Below are 26236 nucleotides of genomic sequence, written 5' to 3' on the forward strand. Positions count from 1 at the left end.
GGCTGCCCGGCAACTGTGCTATCCCAGTGAGGTCACCGGGTGCCCCGATACCAGGCAGCAAAGACAAGCAGGCTGATCTGTCCTGTCAGGTCATAGCAGGGTATAGCTGGCTCTGCATTTGCCCGCCTATGCCAGGGCTTTCCAGCTGCCCAGAAAATGAGGACTCAGCAACCGTTTGGAAGTACTGTTATAGCTATTGCAAAGGCACCGGCAGTGCCAACAAGCCCCATCTAAGCACTGCTTGGGGACTCTGCAGAAATGTCCTTTGGGCTTCTCATGACCTACAGTTGTCATTCTACCTAACATCTGTTCTGCCTTTTAGATTGTTACCCCTCCCTCCCTTCCTCCTTCCCTCCCTTCCTTTCTTCCTTCCATATTTATTAAGCATCCTCTGTATACCAGGCTCTAGAGATAGATGGATAGATATTATACATTCATTAATTTGCTGATTCAGTTATTCATTCAACAATCAGCATGTATTGAGTGACTGCAGTATACCAGACACTTAGAGATACTGATATATATTATTCAATACACAGGCATCGAACACCTGCTGTGTGCCCAGCACTAGAGGTACTGAAATGTATCATTCATTCATTCACTCATTTGTTCACTATACATGTATTGAGCACCTGTTGTGTGCCTGGCAGTTGAGGTCCTAATATACATTATTCATTCATTCATCCATTCACTCTGCACACATTGACAGCCTACTGCTTGCTAAGCACTTGGCTTTGTCCTGGGCTAGGGGAGGCCACATGACAGCCAGAGTCTCTGACTTCATGGAACTTCCATTTGCATTTCTTAAATCGCAGCCCCATCATTACACTGGATCCTCACAGTGGCCTGTGGAAAGACGTTATTTTCATGACCACTTTATGAATCAGCACGTTGAGGGCCGACGGAGCTGAGTGATTCGTTCAGGATCAGCAGAGTCAAAACTGGAGCCGGGATGTCTAATGCCCGAAGCTGTACTTTGAATGAGCCACTCCCCTCCTCCAGGACCTTTGACGGCTCCCCATTACCCCTGGCAGAGAACATACACACATGATGCAGGTGTAAATGCAGCGAGGACAGGTGGGCCTGGGTGAATGAAAGAGAACTTGCCCTGCCTTGCCAGCCTCAGCTCCAGACGAAAGCTAACATCACAGAGTGTGGATCCCAAGCTGCCGGATAACGCAGCTTTCCAAAAACCCACACCTCTTTTTACTTTTATGCAAAAATATGTGATTTTTGAAACGGAGGCAACTGATTCAAAATCCCATAAAGCACTGCATGGGATAAATCATACACATCTGGGGGCCACATTTGGCTCATGGCCCACCTGTTTGCCACCTGGAGCCTGGAAAGGCTTTCATCTTGCTGCCACTTGGATGCCAGGCCTGCAACCCCAGAGGAGCATGCTGATCTCATCGCCATGAGCATTGCTCAGTCTCCTGCAGGACTGTCTGGCTCAAGTCTCCTGGTACTCTCCAATCTTTCTCAAGCACAAGGAAAATAGTCACAGGCAGGGAAACCCGAGGATCTTCAAAATATTGAAAAGAGAGGCCCAGTGCCTGCCAGCCACCTCCTTTTCCTCCTTAGAGATAACGTGGTCCTGTAGCCTTTGAACTAGAGGATGATCTGATCACAGTCTAAATCTTTCTTTTTCGAGTCCCAACCAAAAGTAGTTACCATTAATCACGGGCTAACCATGCATCTGTAAATACTGTTCTAAGTGTATTATATACATTTTCTTTTTTTTTTTTCGGTACGCGGGCCTCTCACCATTGTGGCCTCTCCCGCTGCGGAGCACAGGCTCCGGAAGCACAGGCTCAGCGGCCATGGCCCACGGGCCCAGCCGCTCCGTGGCATGTGGGATCTTCCCAGACCGGGGCATGAACCCGCGTCCCCTGCATCGGCAGGCGGACTCTCAACCACTGCGCCACCAGGGAAGCCCTACATTTTCTTATTTAATCCTCCCAGCAATCCTTTGAGCTCCTACTGTTGTCAACCCTATCTTGCCGATGGGAAAACTGAGGCTCAGAGAGGTAAAGCAGCTGTCTCAAGGTTACCTCGCTCGACAGGGGGCGCTACGTTATGAACCCGGATGCATTTATCTCCATCTGTGCAAGGCCACACACCCACAGTTGCCCTTCCTTTCTGCGGCTGCCACAAGCCCCCAGGCTGTATAAACTTCTGTAGGAATCAAAGCATTCTCGGGGCTTCCCTAGTGGCGCAGTGGTTGAGAGTCCGCCTGCCGATGCAGGGGACGCGGGTTCGTGCCCCGGTCCGGGAAGATCCCGCATGCCGCGGAGCAGCTGGGCCCGTCAGCCATGGCCGCTGAGCCTGTGCGTCCAGAGCCTGTGCTCCGCAACGGGAGAGGCCACAACGGTGAGAGGCCCGCGTACCGCAAAAAAAAAAAAGCGTTCCACCGAGTCCTAACCCCATATGTGATCCTCCTGCAAAGTCACGCAGCAGACGCCCTCACAGAAACCTCCCTGCTGAGCCAAGGAAGATCAGGGAGCTAAGAGGAGGTTCTCCGAGCTTGCCAAGACTCGCCAGCTGTCTGGCTCGCCTGCTGGTCCTGGAGGAGTTCTGGGGAAGCTTTATTATTAGAGCCGGATCCATCCTCCACGAGGTTGGGCCAGAATTCCATGCTGGGGAGAAGGAGGCTCTTCAATCTGGCGGCGCTTTCTCGCTCTCTCTCCGGTCACGCCAGCTTTATGTTGGGTGTGGTATTTAGCAAGCTGCTCAGGAGATCTGGAGGAACCCTCTGCAGACAGCCCCCTCCAGGCTTCATCTATCTGGGGTGGATGAATGTTCAACTAATCAACTGAATTCCAGGGAATCGTTCAGTGATGTCTCCCAGCAGCCAAAGTCAAGGTGATGGATGTGAACTCTAGAGCCAGATGCACCTGCATTTTAACACTGGCCTTGCCATTTATTGGCACCGTGAGCTTGGCAAATAGGAAGGATAATGGAAATTGAAGAAACATTTCCTCTGTGTCAAAAGCTTTCTGTCACAAGGGTCATTTACTCCCCGTAACAGCCCTATGGGGAAGACTATTATTATACCATTGACAGATGAGGAAACTGTGGCACAGACAGATTGAGCGCCAAGGGGATGGGGGTGGGCACCACCAGCATCTTCTACGTTCTGAAATGCACATCCTTGGGTCCCACTAGGGATATGTGATTTCAAGAGTCCACAGCCTCAGAGCAACATCTTCTCTTTGCCCTTCAGTGTATCCCTGAATTAATTAGACCCCCACCAAATGCTCAGTCAGCATAAGTTTTGGTACTTTGTCAATGCCATCACAAAGATAACCCAGAGGACACGAGCTTAGGAGAAGTTGCCTTACTGTTTTCCTGCCATACTGGTCTGAGATGTTTCCCCAGAGGGTAGAACTGGACATCATGCCGACAAAGACCACCTGTGTGGGCAAAGACAGTTTCTGTTAGATAATGACACAGAGCATCGTGGAGAAAAGGAACACCAAATTGAAAGTGTGACATCACACTCCTGTAATAAGAATGAAGCAAGCTTTACTGAGAACGTGTTGAGATGCAAATACTAGTCTACATGCTTCATGTTACTGTTTAAGCCTCACAACAATCCTATGGGGCGGGTGCTATTATTATCCCCATTTCACAGATGAGGAAACAGAGACTCAGAGAGGGGAGGTCACATGGCCTGGGTCACACAAGTGGTGATGCAGCCTGGGCTGGAATCAGGCTGCATGGCTGCAGAGCTAGTATTTTACCAATTTCTCATCAAACCCAAGAAATGTCTTATGGCTAAAAAAATGTTAAAGGTTGCAAGGTAGAGTTTGGAGGATATGAAAACAGGAGACAGGAGGTGAGGATGGGAGTTGTAAGCCATTAGCAAGAGACAGCAACCATGGAGTGCTCACTGTGTGCTGGGCAAAGTCCTTGTTCCGTTGTTAACCCTTGATCAGAGCAGATGAGTTATAAATGCTCATACCCATTTTATAGATGGGTAGCTTGAGGTTTAGAAGTTTTAAGAAACCTGCTCTTATCCCAGGGAGGAGAGGGTAGAGATAGGTCTTAAACCCAAACAGGCCGACTAGAGCTCTCTTCACTGTTCTATCCTTTCCAGAACACTCACCAAGTGTCAGACACCACACTGAATGCTTTTTACATATGTCTTACCTAATTCTCACAGCAGCCCTAAGGAGTGGGTACTGTTATTATCCCCAGTTTACATATAAGGCCACCGAGGCCCAGAGACGGGAATGGCACTGCTTAGTGTGGTCTGAACCCAAAAGCATTCCTCCAGGCATGGTCTAGAGCAGAGGGCTCCAAACCGGCTACACAGAGGTGTTCTAAGGGAGAAGCAGATTTGGATAGTTTTAAAGGAATTCATTTCCAGGTCCTCAACTTCCATAGAGATTCTTTCCTGAGAACAGGTTAGGGGTCTCACCAGTTCCCTCCTCCCTTTCTCAACCACCCCTCCCCCACTTCTCCCTACCGCATCCTCCCAATGCACCTCACAGCACATTGCTTTGAGGTTAAACCCTCCAGGATGCCTCCAAAAGGACACCAATGACACAGTTACAAATCCTTTCGCAAGTCATCTTGATTCCAATTCCATTTTATTATTATTATTTTTTATTTTATTTATTTATTTTTTTTTGCGGTACGCTGGCCTGTCACTGCTGTGGCCTCTCCCGTTGTGGAGCACAGGCTCTGGACGCGCAGGCTCAGCGGCTATGGCTCACGGGCCCAGCCGCTCCGCGGCATGTGGGATCTTCCCGGACCGGGGCACGAACCCGCGTCCCCTGCATCGGCAGGCGGACTCTCAACCACTGTGCCACCAGGGAAGCCCCATTTTATTATTTTTAACCAAAATGCAGGAGAGCCTAATCAAGCTGTCAGCAAATTAGATCACTAAAAATAATTTTTCATAAACGACTGCTGTGTGCTCTTCAGCACGATACTTGGAAGTTGTTGAAAAACATCAAGTGGCATTAGTTTATTGAGTTATTACAAAACTCCTTCAGTTTCCTCCCCCCAAAGTTTTTATATGTGAACAAAGCCTTTCATATTCGTATCCATTCAATAAATATGAAAAGTAGGAGTAGCCTAGTGGCTGAACCCTGTCGCATTTTAGCAATAAGTAATGATTCAAGAATGCATGACATAATTGGGAAACACTCCGTAGCCCTCATGAAGAGGTGTGTTCCTGATAAGGTGACTTATGTTTAGCAATTATTTATCAAAATTAATTCTATCTTGTTTTGATCTGTTGTTTATTACTAAAAATTATCATGATAACTTACTGCAGGAGAAAAATGTTAATACTCAGAACCTTATGATCTCAGAAAATTAAAAACAATAACTTAAAATGTCACAAAAACTATGATAGGGTGACAAATGAAGTACTTTCAAGCATAATAAAACATTACATTAAGATAAAATTATATGGAGAAATGGAATGAAAATACCAGTTCAAGAAGAAAAGAAAACAATGCAAAATTTCCAAATTCTTCTGAAGAGCTTATTCATGTTATTTTTACACAGGTGATGGTGGGTAGCAGATAAATATTTCAATTCCATTGGACACATTAAAAAGAGTGATATGGGACTCCCCTGGTGGCGCAGTGGTTAAGAATCTGCCTGCCAGTGTAGGGGACATGGGTTTGAGCCCTGGTCTGGGAAGATCCCACATGACGCCAAACAGCTAAGCTCATGCGCTACCGAGCCTGCGCTCTAGAGCCCGTGAGCCACAACTACTGAAACCCGCGCGCCTAGAGCCATGCTCCGCAACAAGAGAAGCCACCGCAATGAGAAGCCCACACACCACAACAATGAGCAGCCCCCGCTCGCCGCAACTAGAAGAAGCCCACGCGCAGCAACGGAGACCTGACGCAGCCAAAAATAAATAGATAGATAAATAAATAAATAAATTTTTAAAAAATAAAAAATGTGATATGAAAATTTAATTTGAACTTTTAATATTTCAATACTCCAGAAATTATATAAGCTGCAACTATAATTTTAAAGTTTTAACGTCAATTTAAAAACTTGTGAGACTCCTGGGGGCTGCATAGTTTTTACACAATTCTTTTCTAGATTAGCGAGAGCAAAAGTGTTTGATGATTACTGTCTTGGGGTAAAGTGTGGCCTTAGTCACGTGCTAAATGATATCCTTACATCCCGAAAGAGTCAAGCATCCCTGTAAACACCCGTTTTCCCCCATTCTCACTCTCCCAGGGGAGACCTAGGCACCGCAGAGTACTGGTTATATATCACAGTAATTACGGTAATCTCACACAGTATTGCCTGTGACAGCAACGATGGTCAGTCTCATCCTTCTTATGTACTTTATGCAGCTGAAGCAGCTCCTGCAGTGCCCTAACTTTTCTGAAGAAAACTTGGCCATGGAACTTCACTGCTTTACTAGCCCATGAGTCCAAACCTGATACCATAGGAAAGTGATCCAGGGCAGTAAGCTGGGGGCAGGGGCTCTGAGTCTGCCTGGCCTTGATTTCAATCCTGCCTCTGCCTCTGATAGGCTGTGTGAGTTTGGGCAAGTCATCGCACCTGTCTGAGACTTAGTGTCCTTATCTGTAGAAATGGGAGGAGTAATAACAGCACCTCTTTCATAGGTTGAGAGGGATAAAGAGGTAAAGCATGGAAAACCCCTAGCACAGATGCTGGCATATAAGTGCTCGTTGATAAATGGTGGCTGTTAGGAACCAATGACAAGGGATCAAAAAGGCCTCGCATCACAAAAACACAGACCTGTGATTATTCCTCAGGAGGTATTAGTGAGAATGAGGAATATAAGAAAGAAGTATCATCTACCCGACCTCTACCATGGGCTAGGCACTCTAGGGATTTTGTTGACCATCCGAAGTCAAACAGGCGTTATCACCCCTATTTTGCAGATGATGAAATAGAGCCGAAAGTGTCTCATTCAAGGTCACACATCTCAAGGTAACTAAACCACAAAAATCCAGATGTATGCGCTTATGAAGTTCCTTATTGCCTTGTTGCCAAAGGCCAAAGGCACTCAGGCCATTCTAGAACAGTTGTCCATAGAAAAACAGCATTCTGGGAGGCATTCCTAGTCAGCAATGACTCTGCCACTAGCTAGGCTGTGTGAGCTTTTGTGAGTGACTTAACCTCTCTGCACTCATCTTCCTCAGCTCATAATAGTACCTACCTCATAGCACTGTGAGGATTAAAAAGCACAATGTATATTGCACATATATTGTATACAGTGTATATAAAGCCATTTGCACTGTAAATGCTCAATAAACATTAGCTTTTGTGGGTATCATTATTTTTATCCTCTTATCCAGCCTGGCCATTCCCCTCCCTTTTAGAAGATTGCCGTTGAACTATCTCTGACAAAAATTAAGCGTCTGACTCATGCTCCTCCAAGCCTGAGTTCCAGGGAGTAGCAGCTCCTACAATTTATTGAACATGTACTATGTTGTTTCCAATCCTCAAGTTACCCTCATGTGGGAGGAACTGGCATCTTTTTGGAAGAGTGAGGCTTATAAGGTTTAAGTGATACGATCAGGCGCATTCCAGCTTCCTGGCAATTGAACAGGATATCTGGGGCCCCCAGGTAGCTGGAACCCCCAGGAGAGGTTAGAGTTGGCTGCAAAGCTGCCAGGATACATGAGATGGAGAAGGCAGGAGGAATCTGAGGTAATGGTGTTTCCATTCAGGGTTTAAGTCTTTTCTGTTGAGTCCTTGGCAGCAGAAGGAAGAGGGGGACATCCTACAGAAACCACCCCTCCCCCCGGGGGGACCAGAAATGTGCACAACAGGAAAGAGCTGCTGGGCTGCCTACCGAGGTCAGCAACGCCACCTGCCAGCTGGGCAGCCGCCACTCGCAGTGCAGCTGCGGCGCAAGGATGCTGAGGATCATCATCTCCATGGCGTCGGCCATCTGCAGGGAGCAAGCAAACATCATGAGGCCAGGATGCTGCCCGGGCAGGGGACGGCTGGCCCTTCCCCAAGTCCACGACCCCAAGCGAGTGTGTACAAAAATCCCTCTTCTACTTTCTGCTGAGTGCCCTATCACACATCAAAACACACTGAAAGTTGGGACTTCCCTGGAGGTCCAGTGGTTAAGACTCCACCCTCCCAACGCAGGGGGCGCGGGTTTGACCAGGGCGGGGAAGTAAGATCCTGCATGCCGATCCCGCATGCCGCTGCAGAGCGGTCAAAAATACAATAGATAAATTAAATTTTAAAAACACACTGAAACAAAGCACCGCCTGGAAGGGTGGGATAGGGAGGGTGGGAGGGAGGGAGATGCAAGAGGGAAGAGATATGGGAACATATGTATATGTATAACTGATTCACTTTGTTGTAAAGCAGAAACTAACACACCATTGTAAAGCAGTTATACCCCAATAAAGATGTTAAAAAAAAACACAAAACAACACTGAAAGCTCCAGTAGTTAAAACAGTGTGGTGCCATGCAGGAATTGACAACTAGACATTCAACATTCTTTGTGTGTGTGTGTTCTCCCGTGTTTGGAAAAACTTAGGGGCACTCCCCGAATGACGTGGTAAGATATCATATTTCGAAAATCAGAAAAACATTTTTATAGAGGTAGAGAGACAATGACCTTTTTCTCTTATAGCTCAATTAAAAACTAGTTTCTCTTTGGTCATCGTTCATGTAGAATTGTCAGTATAGTTAATGAGTGACCTTTTAACATTATTAAAACATACTGGGAAGCCCTGGTAATTAAATATAGTGGTACCTTTACTGGATTAAACAGACAGAGCAATGGCACAGAAATGAGAGTCAAGAAGCAAACCCATGTAGCCGTGGGAATGTGGTGGAGGATAAAGGCGGCTCTGCAAATTAGTGGGAAAAATGATGTGGGGAAATTGAAGACTGTTTGGAAAACTATGTAGTTAAATCTCAGTCTTGCACTAGTCACAAAAATCAATTTCAATTGTATTAACGGTCCAGATGCATTATTTGCTTTAGGTAGATTAAGGGAGTTTGACGAGGGCTCATGAGCCCCTTAAAACAAAGGCACATTTTGATCTGTGCATGTTTTTCTAGGGTGAGCCTCACAGATGACATCAGAATCTTAATAGAAGCCCTGAGCCTCAAAGGGTTGAGAACCACTTAATTAACCAGAAGCTTCAACTTCTCCTTGAGGGCAACTGTCAACCACACCTAACCTCCGCAGCCCCCAACCCCCAGACCTTCATTATCACCCAGGGTCACTCAACCCAAACTCTGCTGATTCAAGCAAAGGCTCTATGTGGAAGGAGCTGTGTCCTTCCATGTAGACCATGGAAAGCCAGTTGAGCAGCACAGGTGTTCCTTGGAAACTGAAGGTGAGGTCACTGTCCCCAGAGATACTTGCCCAAGCCAAGCCGGTGAGAACAGAGAGCTTCCATTGAAATTTTCCAAAACCAATGGCTTCCACCGCATCTTCCACCATGAAAGTATCTGGGAAGGAGAAGGGGGAGGTGGAGGAAGGAGTCAGTGCCTCTTGCAGTTGTCCTAGTGTGTGGGGCCTGGGTGGGGGGCGGGGGGGTCCCTGGCCAAGCTCTTTAAAGGCAGTGCGTGCTGCTTCTAGAACTTATCCTAGAAAAACCTTCCAGCAAGCATGAAGGTATATCTTGCTGCAAAGTCCAACGCAACACTGTTTCTACAAAAGGAAAAACTGGACAACCCAGAATGTCTATCAACAGGGAATTGGTTAAATTATTTTATATATTATATTTAAATGTTTATATATCTACATTATGAAATACAACCCATCTGTTTAAAAATGGGCAGATATAGAAAGATGCATACAGTATATATTGCTAATTTTAAGAAAACAAAGCAAGATGGACCACGGGAAGCAAGATTAAGTGTCCACAGACTGTCGACAGGGTTATCTGTCAGCATTCACTTTTGTGTACATTTCGATCATGTCTGAATGCTTCCTAAATAAACACATATTATTTGTATACTCAGAAAAAAATAAGGATATAATTTAGAAACTCATAAATGTTTTGAGAAAGACGAAAAGACTAAATGCAATGTGGTGTGCTGGATTGGTTCCTGTAACAGCACTGCTGGGAAAACTGGTGAAATCTGAATGAAGTCTGGAGTTTCCTGGATAGTATTGCACCGGTGTTAATTTCTTAGTTTTGACAAGTGTGCCATGGTTAAGTAAGATGTTAACTTTAGGGGAAGCTGCATGAAGAGTATATGAAAAAATAACAAACAGACAAAAAAGATTTTGAGAAAGACAAAAAGAGTATACGAGAACTCTCTGTGCTATCTTTGCAAATTTTCTGTAAATTTAAAATAATCCAAGGACTTCCCTGACAGTCCAGTGGTTAAGACTCTGCGCTCCCAATGCAGGGGGCACAGGTTCAATCCCTGGTCGGAGAACCAAGGTTCGCATGCTGCACAGCAAGGCCAAAAAAAAAAAAAGTCCAAAATAAAAAGTTAACTAAAAAATAAAAATACTGGGCTTCCCTGGTGGCGCAGTGGTTGGGAGTTCGCTTGCCGATGCAGGGGACGTGGGTTTGTGCCCCGGTCCGGGAGGATCCCACGTGCTGCGGAGCGGCTGGGCCCGTGAGCCATGGCCGCTGAGCCTGCGCTCCGCAACGGGAGAGGCCACAGCAGTGAGAGGCCCGCGTACCGCAAAAAAAAAATAAATAAAATAAAAAAATAATAAAAAAATAAAAATACTAAAGGAGCATACTGGGTGGCCTTCCTGTGGGGCCTCTGAGGATCTCATCAGCCTCTGCTGGGAGTTGTCATCTTATTAGAATTTCAATCATGGGCCCCTTATAGCAATCATAATTTTCTCTAGAAGTATGAGCTGGTGTTTATCACCCCAGCAGGGTCTGGTTTCCTTCAGTAAAAATACTGAGGAGAAAGCAGAGTAAGTTCTATCACATCATCAATAATAAGAACAGTAATAGTAATAATATAATGGTGTCTTTATGGAGTGCTCCCTGTGGGCCAGGCACTGCCCTAAGACCTTGATGTACATTATCTCATTTACTCCCTGTCACAACTACTAGTTAAGGCTCAGTCTTAGCCCCATTTTACAGAGGAGGACACGATCTTGCCCACTGTTAACGTAGCTGGCACACTGCGATCTGGGAACTGAGCCCAGATCAGCCCGAGCCTGAAGCCACTGCTTCTAACCTCTGCCTCCCCTTCCTCCCCAGGCATTGCCTCCTTAGATCTGCCAACAACAGGCCTTGGGCTCAAGCCATTAATCCTCTCTCTTGTTGGGAATCCCTTTCAGGAATGCATAGAATGTTTTCATCCATCAGCATCGTCAGGTGGTGAGGGGAGACCAGGTCCCCTAGCACCGCTTCAAGTCTCTTGTTTGACCATCTGTATTCAGAGGGAGCACAGGGTCATGGGTAGGAATGTGGGCTCTGAGGCCAGATTTCCTGGGTGTAAATCCAGCTTGGCTAAGTTCTAGCTGTGTGACCCTGGGCAAGACACTTAACCTTCTGTACTTCCGTGTCCTCTCCTGGAAAATGGGAAAGATAATCGTAATACTTCCAATTGGAACTGTTGTGAAGATTAAATGGGTAATATGTGTAAAGTGCTTAGAACAGTGCCTGGCACAGAGTAAATCCTCAGCCTGTGTCTGCTGCTCTAATCACTACTGTCAGTTTCACAATCACCATTGCCACCATCATCATTACATTATCATCAGCACCATCATCATCTCTAGCATCATCATCATCGTCACCATCACCATCATCATCACCATCTCATCCTCATCATCATTATCATCTCTATCACCATCATCATCATCCTCAGCGAAGTGTTAGTCAATGTTGTTGACTGTCAGGGATTATGATATAACCTTGCCTGCTGAAGAAAGCCATGTAGGTCCAGCCCCACACTTCCAGTGTCACCCCTGGCCTCCAGGCCCTCCTACCTGCCCCTTCACAAGATCCCTCTGAGCATACCACCTGGAGAGGCAACCCTGGTACCTCAGAGCCCCTGACTGTGGACTGGGCCAACGCTCCAAATTCAGGGTCCCCTCACCGTCAGTGGGATTGGCAAACTCCTTAGGCACAGCTGCCCCATCATCCAGCTCGACGGCCTCTAGGCCTGCACGGACCCCTTCAATCTGGACCTCATGCTCTCCCGAAGCCGTGTCGTCCTCTGACCTTGCACTCTCGCCTGTGCGACGGAATTTCACCACCCTAGAGGACAGAGCAAATCTGGTCATGATGGCTAGAACTCCTCCTCAACGGCCTTGCAGTATAGCTGTTGTGTCCAAGACAGGTGACAAGCTTTCTCTCATGGTCTAGAGAGTTGAATGGGTGGAGGAGAGGTGGGGGTGGGCATTTCTGTTGAGTTGGACTGTGGGGAGGGTGACAACTTTAAGGGCTGCCTAGTACAGTTGGATGGGTTGGGCACTGCACAACTCCAGGGGGAGCCCTGTTCACATGGTAAGTTATGTGAATGAGGATATCCTTGCGCTAGACCTAAAAACTGGTTGGAAGTACATGTGTTTCAGAATTTACATTCCTCTATATCTAATGGACGTAACAATTTGGTCACCTAAGGGTAACATTATGCCCACCAAAAGTTGCCCATACAGTATTTTTTTTTTAAATTTAAATTGGATGCCAATGTTTTAAAATTAGGAGAATTCACATAAAAATCCAGATTCCCGACATCTCTTTCAAAAGTAGAATATCTGGCCACCTGGGGCACACATTCTAATAAGGGACCAACGTGGCTAGACCAGGGCAGTGTATCCCCTGTAGATGGGACACACGATGCACAGGTGACCACAGTCTTGTCCTCTCCAAATAACCACCAGCCCTGACAGTCTCCTGCCACTTATCTTCACACTTGCTCTGTGTTCCACTCACTTGGCACTTTGTCCCCTTTGTCTGGCTCTGTAGGCATTTGAGTTCGAGACCCCGTGGACTCCACTCTCTACACAATACATTCCTTCACACTGTGCTGCTTCTTGTTACTGTGGGAAACGCCTTGACTTCTCTGAGCAGCAACTTCTTAATCTGGGACTCAGAGGCAAAAATACATGTCTCCTCCAACTTCCTCACCCCCAAACACAAATCTCCTGCTCTCTGCCAGCCCTGTGGTGAGTTTCAGGGTGACAGCAGCAACAGGAGAGATGAGTCCCTACCCTCCCAGGAGAGAGTCATATGGAATGAGTAATGCCCATTTCTCCCAGAGCTTTGAAAAACGGAGTCTGCGATGACATGGGCATGAAGGGCAGAGGGCTGATGAGGGACTGGAGGGCAAATCTGGGCAACGTTTTTAAAAGGTAAAAATGGAGACATTTCTAAGTAAAAAGTATTGCTATCAACATCATCATCAATTAATTATTGCATTATTCCATACATTTCACCAAGAATAACTGGTACTCTGGCATAGAAAGGGTAAATCTTCAGATTCCAGAAGGCTGGGGAACATTCCCTGCTTGTGAATTTGGAGAAAAGACAGATGAAATCACGGCAGTTTTGTAAATACCTGAAACTCCATTTGATGGCAAGGCTGGGCCTGGAAAGCTCCAGCTGTTAATCTCATCTTGTGTTGGAAATACGCGGCAGAGCGTAGAGCACAGGGTTTGCAGGCGGATCGGCTGGGATTGAAGCTTGGAGCAAACGCTCCATCCCATCCACTACCACCACTGCACTCTCCACCACGCCCACCACCGTCTAGCAGCACCTGTGCCTCGTTCTAGGTGTTGCTTTCCATGCACTTGCTCTGCACGACAGCTCTATTAGGTTGGTATTATTATCACCATTTTACAGATAAGAAAACTGAGGCCCCAGAAGTCACAGGACTTACCCCTGGTCACAGAGCTAAAAAGGCATGGAGCCAGGGTTCACCCCCAGGTCTGTCTGATCAAAACCTTGCGTTTCTGGCCAAAGACAGGATACCATTCAAACCCTTCCATTACTCCCCATTTACTCCATTCCCCCCATCCAAAATCTTTTATTTTGAAATATTTAAAGAATATAAGATTGAATAGATAACAATGACAGAAATGTCTTTGATTCTGCTGTCCAGCTTAAAGACTAGACACTACTAGTAGGCTGAACCATATGAAATTGCCAACATTTGACCATAAGTCAGTTGAAGCCACCATGTCTCTTTTCCAGTCTCTCTCTCTCACGTTTTCATCGTTAATACTCTTCCTTGATCAGTACTCTTTACAGGCATCGTTATTGGACTTCACCCTCACAATAACCCTGAGACGTGGTGACCTTTTCCATCCCCACAGCATAAGATATACCTATAGTCACTCTGAGCCTCAGTTTACCTTGCTATAAATTAGGTGTAATAGTTTTGTCATAGGTCGAATTCCTTAGAAGCAGAGCCTAAACTGGGATTCTCTTTTTTTCACCTGTGGTAAAATACACGTAACATTAAATTCAACATTGTAACCCTGTTTAAGTGTAGAGTTCTGTGGCATTAAATACATTTACATATCGTGCAACCGTCACCACTGTCCATTTCCAGAACTTTTTCATCTTCCCAAACTGAAACTCCGTACCCACTAAACACTAACTTCCAATCCCCTTTCCCCACCAGCCCCTGGCAAGAACGATTCTACTTTTTGCCTCTATGAATTTGACTACTCTAGGGACCCCACATAAGTGGAATCACACAGTAGTTGTCTTTTCGTGATTGGCTTATTTCACTTAACATCTTCAAGGTTCATTCATGTTGTTACATGTGTCAGAATTTCCATCCTTTTAAAGGCTGGATAATGTTCCATTGTATGAAATGTGATCCACAGGGAGCTCTGGAGTGTGAATTGTACCGTGGAGATTGTCCCACCCAGAGGTCTGGGGGCTTGGCTCGAATCAGTCAATCACTGGTCATGCCACCCCAGGGATGGAAGGCATAACTTCCCAGGTATCCCCAGGTGAAGTGGCTCCCCTCAGTCAAGGGACACCCTCCAGAGGTGACTGCAGCTGTGAGCTGTGAGCACCCATGATTGGCAGCAGCTGGGGGATGATCAATCTGGTAAAGGGAATCTGGACAGGCACCAAGGGTATCTGCTACAAATAATAGCCCTCCAACCATACAGCTATTTATTGAGCACTTACTAAATGCTAAGAGCTATGCCTTTTACATTATCTCCTGTTAGTTACCCTGATGATCAACCTATGAGTGAGTTAATGTTATTATCCCCATTGTACAGATGAGAAAACAAATGCTCAGAGAGGTTAAGACACTTGCCTGAGGTCACACAGCTTGAAAGAACTGAGGCTTCAGCCTAGATGTCTTTGGTATTAGAGCCCTGGGTCCTAATCACTAAGCATCAGCGCCTCTCGCGAGCATTCACCTGTGTCTGGGGAATGAATGTGAAGCCCGAACCCAGCTGCCCTGTGTGGGTGGGCTTGCCAGAGAGTGGATAACGACGTGACCTGGCGCAGGAACAGAAAGGCACAGCTCGATTCCAGCCTGGCTGACAGCTCTTCAGGTCGTCACATTCGTGCAGGGGCTCTTGAGCTGGATGGAACTTCGAAATCCCTGCGGAGCTGGTCACAACACAGAAGTCGGGGCCCCACTCCAAGAGGGTGTGACTCAGAAAGTCGAGGCTGGAGACTGAGATTTTGCATTTCCAACACGTTCCCAGGTGGTGCTGCTCTGGCTGATCCAGAGACCGAATTAGCGCATTAGAGGCAGGCGAACAATTCTGCCCCCCCCCCACCTTCCCCACCCCGAGTGCCGTGCCGAGGGGCGGAGGCTCCTACTCTGTTGGCTGAGCTGGGTGCCTGCAGCTTACGCTCCTCACCCCACCCGAGAGGCCCAGAACCCCTGTGGTACAGGACTCAGACAAACATCCCCGCAGTCCAGAGCTGGGGCTTCCTTTGCAGCTGGAAGGCAGGTGTCACCTGGGAACAAAGGCCAGGAGACAGACTGCCTTAGGCTTAGATATCCGGCATGAAGTTGGAATCTGGGGCTTCATTTAAGCAACACTTTTACAGCAAGAGCACCATTTTATTCACAGTATGTATTGTGTTGGCCAAAAAGTTCGTTCGGGTTCTTTGCAGAACATGGGGGAATCCGAACGAACTTTTTGGCCACCCCAAAATTTATTTGGGGGTAGCTCTGGAGGGATGCTGATGGGGATTATGGGGATGCTCTGAAGCCAGTGCCTACAAACTGAGTCTCAAAGCCCCCAAACCATACTGATGTGTAGCATTTGCCAATATCTGTGGGGTAAATACTCCCACTGTGACCAATTTTAAGCTCTCAATGGTTAAATAACAGGCTCTGAGATGTTCTGAATATTTCACAATCTGCTCACTAGAGCTTCTGTGAGCAGCCTCCAGCATAACTACTGTAAAAAGTCCTCAGATCGCTGTCACAAGCTACAACACAGATGAACCTTGAAACACGATGCTGAGTGAAAGAAGCCAGACACAGAGAGTCACACATGTATGATTCCATTTATGTGAAGCAACTTCATAGAGACAGAAAACAGATCAGTGGTTGCCAGGGGCTGGGGAAAGAGGGATGGGGAGTGACTGCCTAATGGGTACAGAATTTCCTTTTGCGGTGATGAAAATGTTCCGGAATTAGATAGAGGTGAAGGTTGTACGACACTGTGAATGTACGTCCATGTTCCCAGCAGCACTATTCACGACAGCCCAAAGGTGAAAACAACCCAGGTGTCCATCAGTGGATGAGTGGATAAGCGAAATACAGTCTATACATAAAATGGAATATTATTCAGTTTCAAAAAGGAAGGGAAAGGGGAATTCCCCGGTGGTCCAGTGGTTAGGTCTCCGTGCTTTCACGGTCAAGGGCCCAGGTTCAATCCCTGGTGAGGGAACTGAGATCCCACAAGCTGCACAGCCAAAAAACAAACAAAAAACAGGAACAAAAAAGGAAGGAAATTCTGACACATGCTATAATATGGATGAACCTTGAAGACATGCTAATAAGTGAAATATGCCAGTCCCCAAAAGACAAATACTGCATGATTCCACTTACATAAGATACTTAGAGGAGTCAAATTCAGAGACAGAAAGTAGAATGGTGGTTTCAGGGGTTGGGAGAGGAAGGAATGGGGACTTAGTGTTTAATAGGTACAGTTTCAGTTTGGGAAGGTGAAAACTTTCCGGAGATGGATGGTTGCACAACAATGTGAAGCACTTAATGCCACAGAACTGTCCTCTTAAAAATGGTTAAAATGGTAAATTTTATCTTATGTGTATTTTGCCATTCCCCCTCCCCCCAAAAGCCCCAAACCCTCAACCCTTAGCACTGCCATGGATATTATTACTTCTTAGTGAAATAAGTCTGACAGAGAAAGACAAATACTGTATGTTATCACTTATATGTGGCATCTAAAAGATGAAACAAACTAGTGAATGTAACAAAAAAGAAACAGACCTGTGGATATAGAGAACAAACAAGTGGTTACCAGTGGGGAGAGGGAAGGGGGTAGGGACAAGACAGGGGTATGGGATTGAGATATAAACTACTATGTATAAAATAGATAAGCAACAAGGATATATTATACAGCACAGGGAATACAGCCAATATTTTATAATAATATAAATGGAGTCTAACCTTTAAAAGTTGTCAATCACTATGTTGTACACCTGAAACCAACATAATATTGTAAATCAACGATACCTCAATAAAAAATTTTATGTATATATCCACATGTATTTTGTAATTTTTATATGTAAATAATTACATACGTATATAAATATATATTTGTATATAGTTATAAATTTATATATAATATTTATACATTTATAGATCAATATATAAATTAATGTTTCTAAATATATTTGTAAATATAAATAAATATGTATTTAAATATAATACATGTGGATGTATATATTACTACATAGATATTCCTGCACATTGTGAGAAAAGCTGCAAATAAAACGAACCTGATGCAGTGAGAGGCTAGCGGGGGCGGGGGGTGACATTTCAACTCTGCAAGCCACCAAGGGGTGGTGCGAAGTGGGTTCCAGGGAGGGAACGACAAAGGAGTAGGACACCCTGTCCCCAGGAAGCAACCTCCCAAATCAAAAACATAAACAGTCCCCCAAGGTATTTGTAGAAGATAGAAATGTAGAGAATTATTAAGCGCAGTAAGGAAATGAACATTTATGGGCATTATCAATGCCTTTTCAGGGGTGAGGGGAAGGCGCATGGCTCGCCCTTGACTCTGCAGGTAACGTCACAGAAGGAGATAGCTATGTGGCCTGACACTCTCCCTCTCATCACACCCTCTCCTCCAGGACCATCCAAGACTCTGTGCTTCCTTCTGTGACTAACAGCGACCACTGCAACATTTTGGGAAGGTAATCCGCGTTATCTTTCAAATTTTTCAGTGCTTTGAGCTCCCACCCAGAATGCGTTCTGCAGGCAGTTCATTGTGGGGACGGGCACAGTAGGCAACGATTTACCCTACAAATAACGGCAGATATGGATTGCTGGCTTGCGCGTGTCAAGTCTAGTGTTTGCACTGTGCATCGATTATCTTATTTATTCCCACTTTCATGGTCCCCTTTTTACAGATGAGGACACTCAAGCACAGAGGGGCTGGGAGCTCGCCCAAGGTCACACAGTAAGTGTCTAGGCTTTGGCAAAGCCACTGGATTTCAGTGTCCCTGCTCCCAGCCACTCTGCTGTAGTCTCTTCTGGTGCTAGCACACTCCCTGCAGCTTTGCTGCGGTGACACCAAACCAGAAACAATCTTCAGGAAAGGAGTAATTAGATAGACGATGGCACATCCACTAAAGAAAATGTTAAAAAAAAAATTTATTTATATTGATCTGTACCACATTAGCCGAAGGTGGAAACAACTTAAGTGGTCATCAGTGGATGAATGGAGAAACAAAGTGTGGTCTATCCATACAATGGAATATTATTCAGTCTTAAAAAGGATGGAAATTCTGACCCGTGCTACAACATGGATGTACTTTGAAGACATAGTGCTAAGTGAAATAAGCCCAGCACGAAAGGACAATTACTGTACGAGTCCACCTATCTGAGAGGGCCTAGAATAGTCAAATTCACAGAGAGAGAAAGTACAACAGTGGTCACCAGGTGATGGGGGGTGGTGCGGTGGGGAATGGGGAGTTAGCGGTTAATGGGTACAGAGTTTCAGTTGCAAAAGATAAGAAAATTCTGGAGATGGATGGCGGGAAAGGTAACACAACATTGTGAACGTAATTCATACCGCTAACTGTACAAGTTAAATTGTTGAAATGGTAAATTTTATTATGTATATTTTAACACACTAAACACACACACACTAAACACACACACACGTTGGTTGCAAGAACCAACAGGAAAAGATTGCTGGGGCTCATTTTTTTTTGGGGGGGGGCTGCACCATGCAGCTTGCGGATCTTAGTTCCTCAGCCGGGTATCAAACCTAGGCTTCCGGCAGTGAGAGAGCTGAGTCCTAATCACTGGACCACCAGGGAATCCCCGCTGGGGCTCCTTATTAAATGTGCTAGACTATGGTCCCGTGATCTAGGTCCTCGGTACTAAGACTTAAGTGTGGTCTCGAACCAGAGGCCCCAGCCTCCCCTAGGGACGTGGCAGAAATGCTGAGTCTCGGGCCCTGACCCAGATCTACTGAATCAGCATCTGCATTTTAACCAGGTCCCTAGTGAATCTGTGTGCATGTTCAAGTGGGCTCAAGAATATTTTTGCTTCTACAGTCGAACATTCTGGAAGGATACTTAAGAAGCCTAAGACTGGTTGCTTCTGGGAAGGAGGATTGGATGGGAATGGGGAGTTTTAAGGAAAAGAAATTTTTTTTTTTAACTTTTCATTTTGGATCCCGCTGCAATATGTAAATTTTTTAACCTGCACATCTATTAGTTAAATAATCAATATAAATCGCAATAGCGACTATTCACAGAGCTCTTGTTGGTCTTGTAACATCAGCCAAGCATGTTACAGACTCGTTCGGCTGTGAAATGGGATGAGGACAGGCTTGCAGGACGGCCGTGAAGATTAACCGAGATTGATGAACGGGAAACTGAGGGGCATGGTGTCAATATTGGCTTTCCTCCAACCCAGCTTGGTTCAAGTCACCTTTCTGCTTTGAGCGTGGAGTACACTGACCTTTGTGAAATTCGACTTTGAGAAAATGGCTTAGCTCCCTGGAGTTTTAAACCAGGATGTGTTCACCTTCCTTCTCTGGCAGTTCACTAGAAGCCAGGGCCCTTTATTTACTACAACTTGTTTTAAGACGAATGTAAAGAGAGACCTCTGACATGAAATTATAGTCCGAAAGCCAGACTACATTTTGAATCGGCTGGGTTCCTGAAAGCAGTTATCAGCTACAGGAGCCAAGATTTCCCAAGGGAAAAAAAAAAAGTAATAAGACAGAAAAAGAAAATAGCAGTGGCATATGTTAAATATAGGAGGGCTTCAAAACAAGCTGGCTAATTTCTTGGCATTTGTTGTGTATATATAGCATATCGTTTACCAAAATAGCAGGGAACATTTGTTTTACATAATTTTGCTATTGAAAGAAGATAAGAGCTGGAGGAAATGGCTGTGAACCCAAAGACCTCGCTTGTACCATGATGTAATTCACCTCCGTACCTTCAGTTAGGGTCTGAGACTTGATTAGGGTAAAGGCTTGATTTCTTTTCATCTCAGCTTCTGGATACTTATCCACTGAGTTCGTGAATCTATCAGACTGAAAAGGAAGCTTGTACCTAAGTGTGACTATTACAGGGTAGCATTTACTGTCTGAAGAGAGGGGGATTGTCATAGAAAGAAGAGCCCCACTCTGCAGACAGACTGATTTGGGTGTGAATCTCCTGCCCACCGCATTCAGTAGCTATGAGGTTAGGTTACTTTACTTCTCTGGGTCTCAGTTTCCTGCTGGGAGAAGGGAAATGGTAATTCCTATCTCACGGGGTTGCCATGGAGACTAAAGGAGTTAACAGAACATCTCAAAGAGCTTGGCCCCATCATTCTTCAGTATTTTAATAAGTTTATTGAGTGCTGACTATGTGCTGAAGGCTGGGATACAATAGGAGATAAAATACACCTGCCCTCCTGAAGTAGATGCCCTAGCTGGGAAGACGGTTAATGTACTAGTAACAAGAAATCATTATACATCTGCAAATCAATGAATCTTGAGAGGGAAACAGACAGGGAATAGAGAATGATTGGAGGGAAGAGTAGTCAGGATAGAGAATGATTGGAGGGAAGAGTAGTCAGGTTAGACTTCCCTGAGGTCTGAGAACCAGGAGAGTCCCACACAGACGGGGGGGAGGAGAGAGAACAGCCAGTGCAAAGGCCCAGAGGTAGGACCAAGGAGTAGAGGTCAGAGAAACAGGCTGAATTATAGAGAGCTCTGGAGACCACAGGGAGGATTTTTCATGCTATCCTAAGACCAATGGGATGCCACTGAAAGGTTTCAAGTAGGGGTGACACAGTGGAAGATGATCAGAGTTGATTTAGGGAAGATCATTCAGGCACATTTTTCTACAAGAAGAGGAATAGATTGGGGAGACTGTTTTAAAATATAGGTTTAAAAAAATGTTTTTGTGTGTCACACTTTTATTTATTTATTGGCCCCGCAGTATGTGGGATCTTAGTTCCCTGACCAGTGATCGAACCCGTGCCCCCTGAATTGGAAGGGCACAGTCTTAACCACTGCACTGCCAGGGAAGTCCCTAAAATACAGGTTTTATTATTATTTAGGCGTGGCAAGGCAAACAGATCAGGAGACAACTGCCTTTGAAAAGATTAGACTCTGTTATACTCACAGATTCCAAGAAGAGGGGGTACACCACACCTGGGAAGCCAAATGGGAAAGCACCAGGGTCAATAACGAGGCAAGAGTGAGGGGAAAATGTGGGCAAGAGTCTTTATTGTGGTTTCCATAGGAAGGAAAAGGTGACGCAGGGTCACCAGGCTGAGGACTGGCTCGTCTGAGTAATTTCTCCAGGCTCTGAGCGTAGGGACTGTCTCCGGTTGTCTGGGATTTGGCTGTGGCGTGATTAGGGCAGGTGGATTAATGGGTCTGGATTGCTTGGTTTGCACATGAAAAGTACACTGGCGGGTGAGTTATTTACTAATTAACCCTGGTGCCCTCCAGGACCTTTGAGGCCCTAAGATGTCAAAACATCAGAACATAGAAAATAAAAAGCCTGATTAACACACAAAGATGGGGAGAGAAAGCAGGGAGACTGTGTGGTCAGCTGAGTGAGAAGCGATGGTGGCTCGGACCAGGGGGTACAGCAGGGTGGGTGGGTGGGCAGTGGGGTGCTGAAGCTTTTATTATTCACCTCCCCACCCTGACCCCCCCATTCTTCCAATCAGTAGAGGAAAACAGCCACACAGGGAGGCCCATCTGCAAAGCTAAACAGCAAAGGGCCGAGTTAGAACAAGTGTCCTCAGATTTGGGGAACTCAGTCAACAAAACTGATGACCAGGGCTTCCCTGGTGGCGCAGTGGTTGAGAGTCCGCCTGCCAATGCAGGGGACACGGGTTCGTGCCCCGGTCCGGGAGGATCCCACGTGCCGTGTAGCTGCTGGGCCCGTGAGCCATGGCCACTGAGCCTGTGCGTCCAGAGCCTGTGCTCCGCAACGGGAGAGGCCACAGCAGTGAGAGGCCCGCGTACCGCAAAAAAACAAAACAAAACAAAACAAAACTGATGACCAGCGCCCCTTAGCTCCGTCCCAGGTACTCAGCTACATCACACTGGGACTTCTTTGGAATCTGAAACCTACTGACAAATGGGGTTAGAGGCTGTGGGCCTGGAGCAGAGAAACTGCCAGGGTCACTGACAAATGGACTTGCTTTGTCTCCTTCAGGATAAGACCTGGGGACTCGCTGATCTGTCTGATTTGGTTAGAGTCTTCTCAGGGGCTGAACCTCTGTCTTCCAATATGTGAACTTCTGGCATGTGAAAGAAGGTGCTTGTGCAAGTTGGACCCTGAGGATAGAGCTTGAACTGCTGGATATAAAGAGGGAAACAGATTTCAACAAAATATAAGGAGGCTTCTCGGGTAGAGAAGTCCAGAGATGAAAAAGGCTGCTTTAGATGGTAGTGGGCTCCCCTCCATGAAAAGTCTAGGAAAGGCAGGTGTCCACGTGTATGGACTCAGGAGTAATGATGTTTAATACATAGCACTCAGCATGCCGAGGGCAAGCCTACATGCTATATATAATTATATACAGTAAATATATAGATAGCATATATATCTTTTTTTTTGAGTTTTTGTGGCATTATATTTAGTCATCTTGGCTGGTTTAGTCACATTGTTGTTGTTTATTTTTTGGCTGCCGCTGCATGGCATATGGGACCTCAGTCCCCCGACCAGGGATCAAACCCACACCACCTCCATTGGAAGCATGGAGTCATAACCACTGGACCGCCAGGGAAGTCCCTAGCATATGTATATCTTATATAATCTCTTCAGCAACCCTAGGAGGGAGGGTTATTAATATCCCCAGTTTATAGACAAGTAAACTGAGGCTCTGGTCCAAGTCCCCTAGAGTGTATATAGTATCCTAGGTTCCTGGCCTGAGTAGCTCCAGAACCCATGATCTTAACCAGTAGCAGATGCTCCTCTGAGGCCAAGAGTACCCCCTAGGGAACCAATTACAATGCCGATTCCTGGCCATTCTCCAGACCTAAAGCTTTTGCATCTCTGCAGAGCAGGACCCATGAATCTGAATTTTAATGAGATGTTGATGGTGGCCACAGATGTTTAGAAGCCACCACTTGGATCCCCTCTTGCGTGGAATTGAGAATATGAGGTATAAGGGGTTGGAGTGATGACTTTTAAGGTCCTTTCCGTTCCTGAATGTCTAGAAGTCTATAATTAATGGAAAATATTGTTCTCTGTGGATTTTATTTTTCTGTATTTTCCTGCCACCCCCCATTGACCTGAATAGCACTGAGCTTGTTCCCTGGATAATGGACCAATGGCTTATATTCTAGACAAAAGGCAATGAACACAAATAAATAATAGTTAAAATTTGTTAAGCCCTCACTACATGCTGGGAGCTCCACTAAGTATTTTATGAGCCTTATGCCCTGTGAGGTGGACGCTATTACTATCCCCACTTTACAGATGATGAAACTGAGGCCCGGAGAAGAAAAGTAACTTGCCCAAGGTTACCTTCCAAGTCAGTAGGAAAGTCAGAATTCAAATCCAGGTCTACTTGAGCAGAGAGGCCACACACTTAATCATTCTGTGATGTGGCCTCAGTGGGGGGATGGGTAACTTCTAACTGGGGGAACTGAAAGCCTGGGGGACAACTTTCCAGGCAACTTATTTATCCACTCCTTCATTCAACAAGCAGTGGTTCTCAATGGGGCAGTCATTCAGTCTCCCAGGAGACACCGGCAATGTCTGGAGACAGTTTTGATTGTCACAACTTGGAGGGGCAGTTGGTGGTTGTGACATCCTGTGGGTAGAGGCCAGGGATGCTGCTAAACACCCTATAATGTCTAGGACAGCCCCTCATGACAAAGTGTCATCTGGTCTAAAATGTGAATAGCGTTGAGGTTAAAACCCCCTGTTAAAGAAAGAGATGCTCTTAATAATGACACCAGAATAATCACCATAAGCCAGATGGTACCAGGCACATCCACCTAGAGAGCTTAGGATCACAGTCTTTTAAAGCCAAAAATGGGGACTTCCCTGGTGGTCCAGTGGGTAAGACTCCACGCTCCCAAGGCAGGGGGCCTGGGTTTGATCCCTGGTCGGGGAACTAGATCCTGCATGCATGCCACAACTAAGAAGCCCGCATGCCTCAACGAAGATCCCGTGTGCTGCAACTAAGATGAGGCGCAGCCAAAATAAAATAAAATAAATAAATATTTTCTTAAAAAGCCAAAAATGCCCTTGAAGGTGGCCCAGGCACCCTCTTATGTCTCAGGGAAGTTAAATGAATTGCCCAAGATCACATAATGATTCACATTCAGATCTGTTATTCTTTTAGACAGCCCAGAGAAGAGCTTGGCTGGGCTGTAAAGCCACTGTCAGGGTCAGTAGGCCCTTGAACAACCCTCTCTAAGGCCTAAGACCACCGAAGCAATGGCCTCTTTGCAAGGAGATTTTCTTTCTTTGGCCTCCAGACTGTTCCACTTAAGTCACTGAAACACATATTCCCTAGAGGTGAAGCTGGCTGGCATGTGTTTGAAATGATGGGGTGTGAGCAGCTTTGAGCCCGAGAGTTGTTTTTTTTTTTTTTTAAATTGAAGTATAGTTGATTTACAATGTTGTGTTAGTTTCTGGTGTACAGCAAAGTGATTCAGTTATACATATATATACATATTCTTTTTCATATTTTTTCCATTACGGTTCATTACAGGACATTGAATATAGTTCCCTGTGCTATACAGTAGGACCTTGTTTATCTATTTCATATACAGTAGTGTGTATCTGCTAATGCCAAACTCCTAATTTATGCCTCCCCCACTCCCTTTCCCCTTTGGTAACCGTAAGTTTGTTTTCTATGTCTGAGTCTGTTTTTGTTTTGCAAATAAGTTCATTTCTATCATATTTTAGATTCCACATCTAAGTGATATCATATGGTATTTGTCTTTCTCCTTCTGACTTACTTTGCTTAGTATGATAATCTCTAGGTCCATCCACGTTGCTGCAAATGGCATTATTTCATTCCTTTTTAATGCCCGAGTAATATTCCAATTTGTATATATACACCACATCTTCTTTATCCATTCATCTATCGATGGACACTTAAGTTATTTCCATGTCTTGGCTATTGTAAATAGTGCTGCTATGAACATTGGGGTGCATGTATCTTTTCGAATTATGGTTTTCTCTGTGTATATGCCCAGGAGTGGGATTGCAGGATCATACGGTAACTCTATTTTTAGTTTTTTAAGGAACCTCCATACTGTTCTCCAGAGTGGCTGCACCAATGTATAGTCCTACCAACAATGTAGGAGGGTTCCCTTTTCTCCACACCCTCTCCAGCATTTGTTATTTGTAGACTTTTTGATGATGGCCATTCTGACCGTGTGAATACCTCACTGTAGTTGTTTTGTTTTGTTTTGCTTTAAGAAACTTAGTATTATCTTTATTTTCATTTATTTATTTATTTTGCTGCTCAGCATGTCGGATCTTAGTTCCCCGACCAGGGATCGAACCCATGCCCCCTGTATTGGAAGCTCGGAGTCTTAACCACTGGACTGCCAGGGAAGTCCCCTCATCATAGTTTTGATTTGCATTTCTCTACTAATGAGCAATGCTGAGCATCTTTTCATGTGCCTATTGGCCA

General features: G+C 45.5%; 1 protein-coding gene across 1 annotated transcript in view; it reads right to left on the reverse strand.

Annotated features, from left to right (window-relative positions):
* SVOP (SV2 related protein) overlaps positions 1 to 26236 on the reverse strand; it is a gene marked incomplete at its 3' end in the record, with an annotated part of 82445 nt that overhangs the window by 49763 nt on the left and 6446 nt on the right. Inside the window, exons 2-5 of the mRNA XM_082852946.1 lie at positions 12017 to 12177; positions 9360 to 9445; positions 7814 to 7912; positions 3345 to 3416 (exon numbers count right to left, since the gene is read on the reverse strand). Coding sequence (XP_082709072.1) covers positions 3345 to 3416; positions 7814 to 7912; positions 9360 to 9445; positions 12017 to 12177 — 418 coding nt within the window. The remainder of the gene's footprint in view (positions 1 to 3344; positions 3417 to 7813; positions 7913 to 9359; positions 9446 to 12016; positions 12178 to 26236) is intronic.

The sequence above is a fragment of the Leucopleurus acutus genome (assembly GCF_964270905.1).
Source record: "Leucopleurus acutus genome assembly, chromosome: 13".
Lineage (NCBI taxonomy): Eukaryota > Metazoa > Chordata > Mammalia > Artiodactyla > Delphinidae > Leucopleurus > Leucopleurus acutus.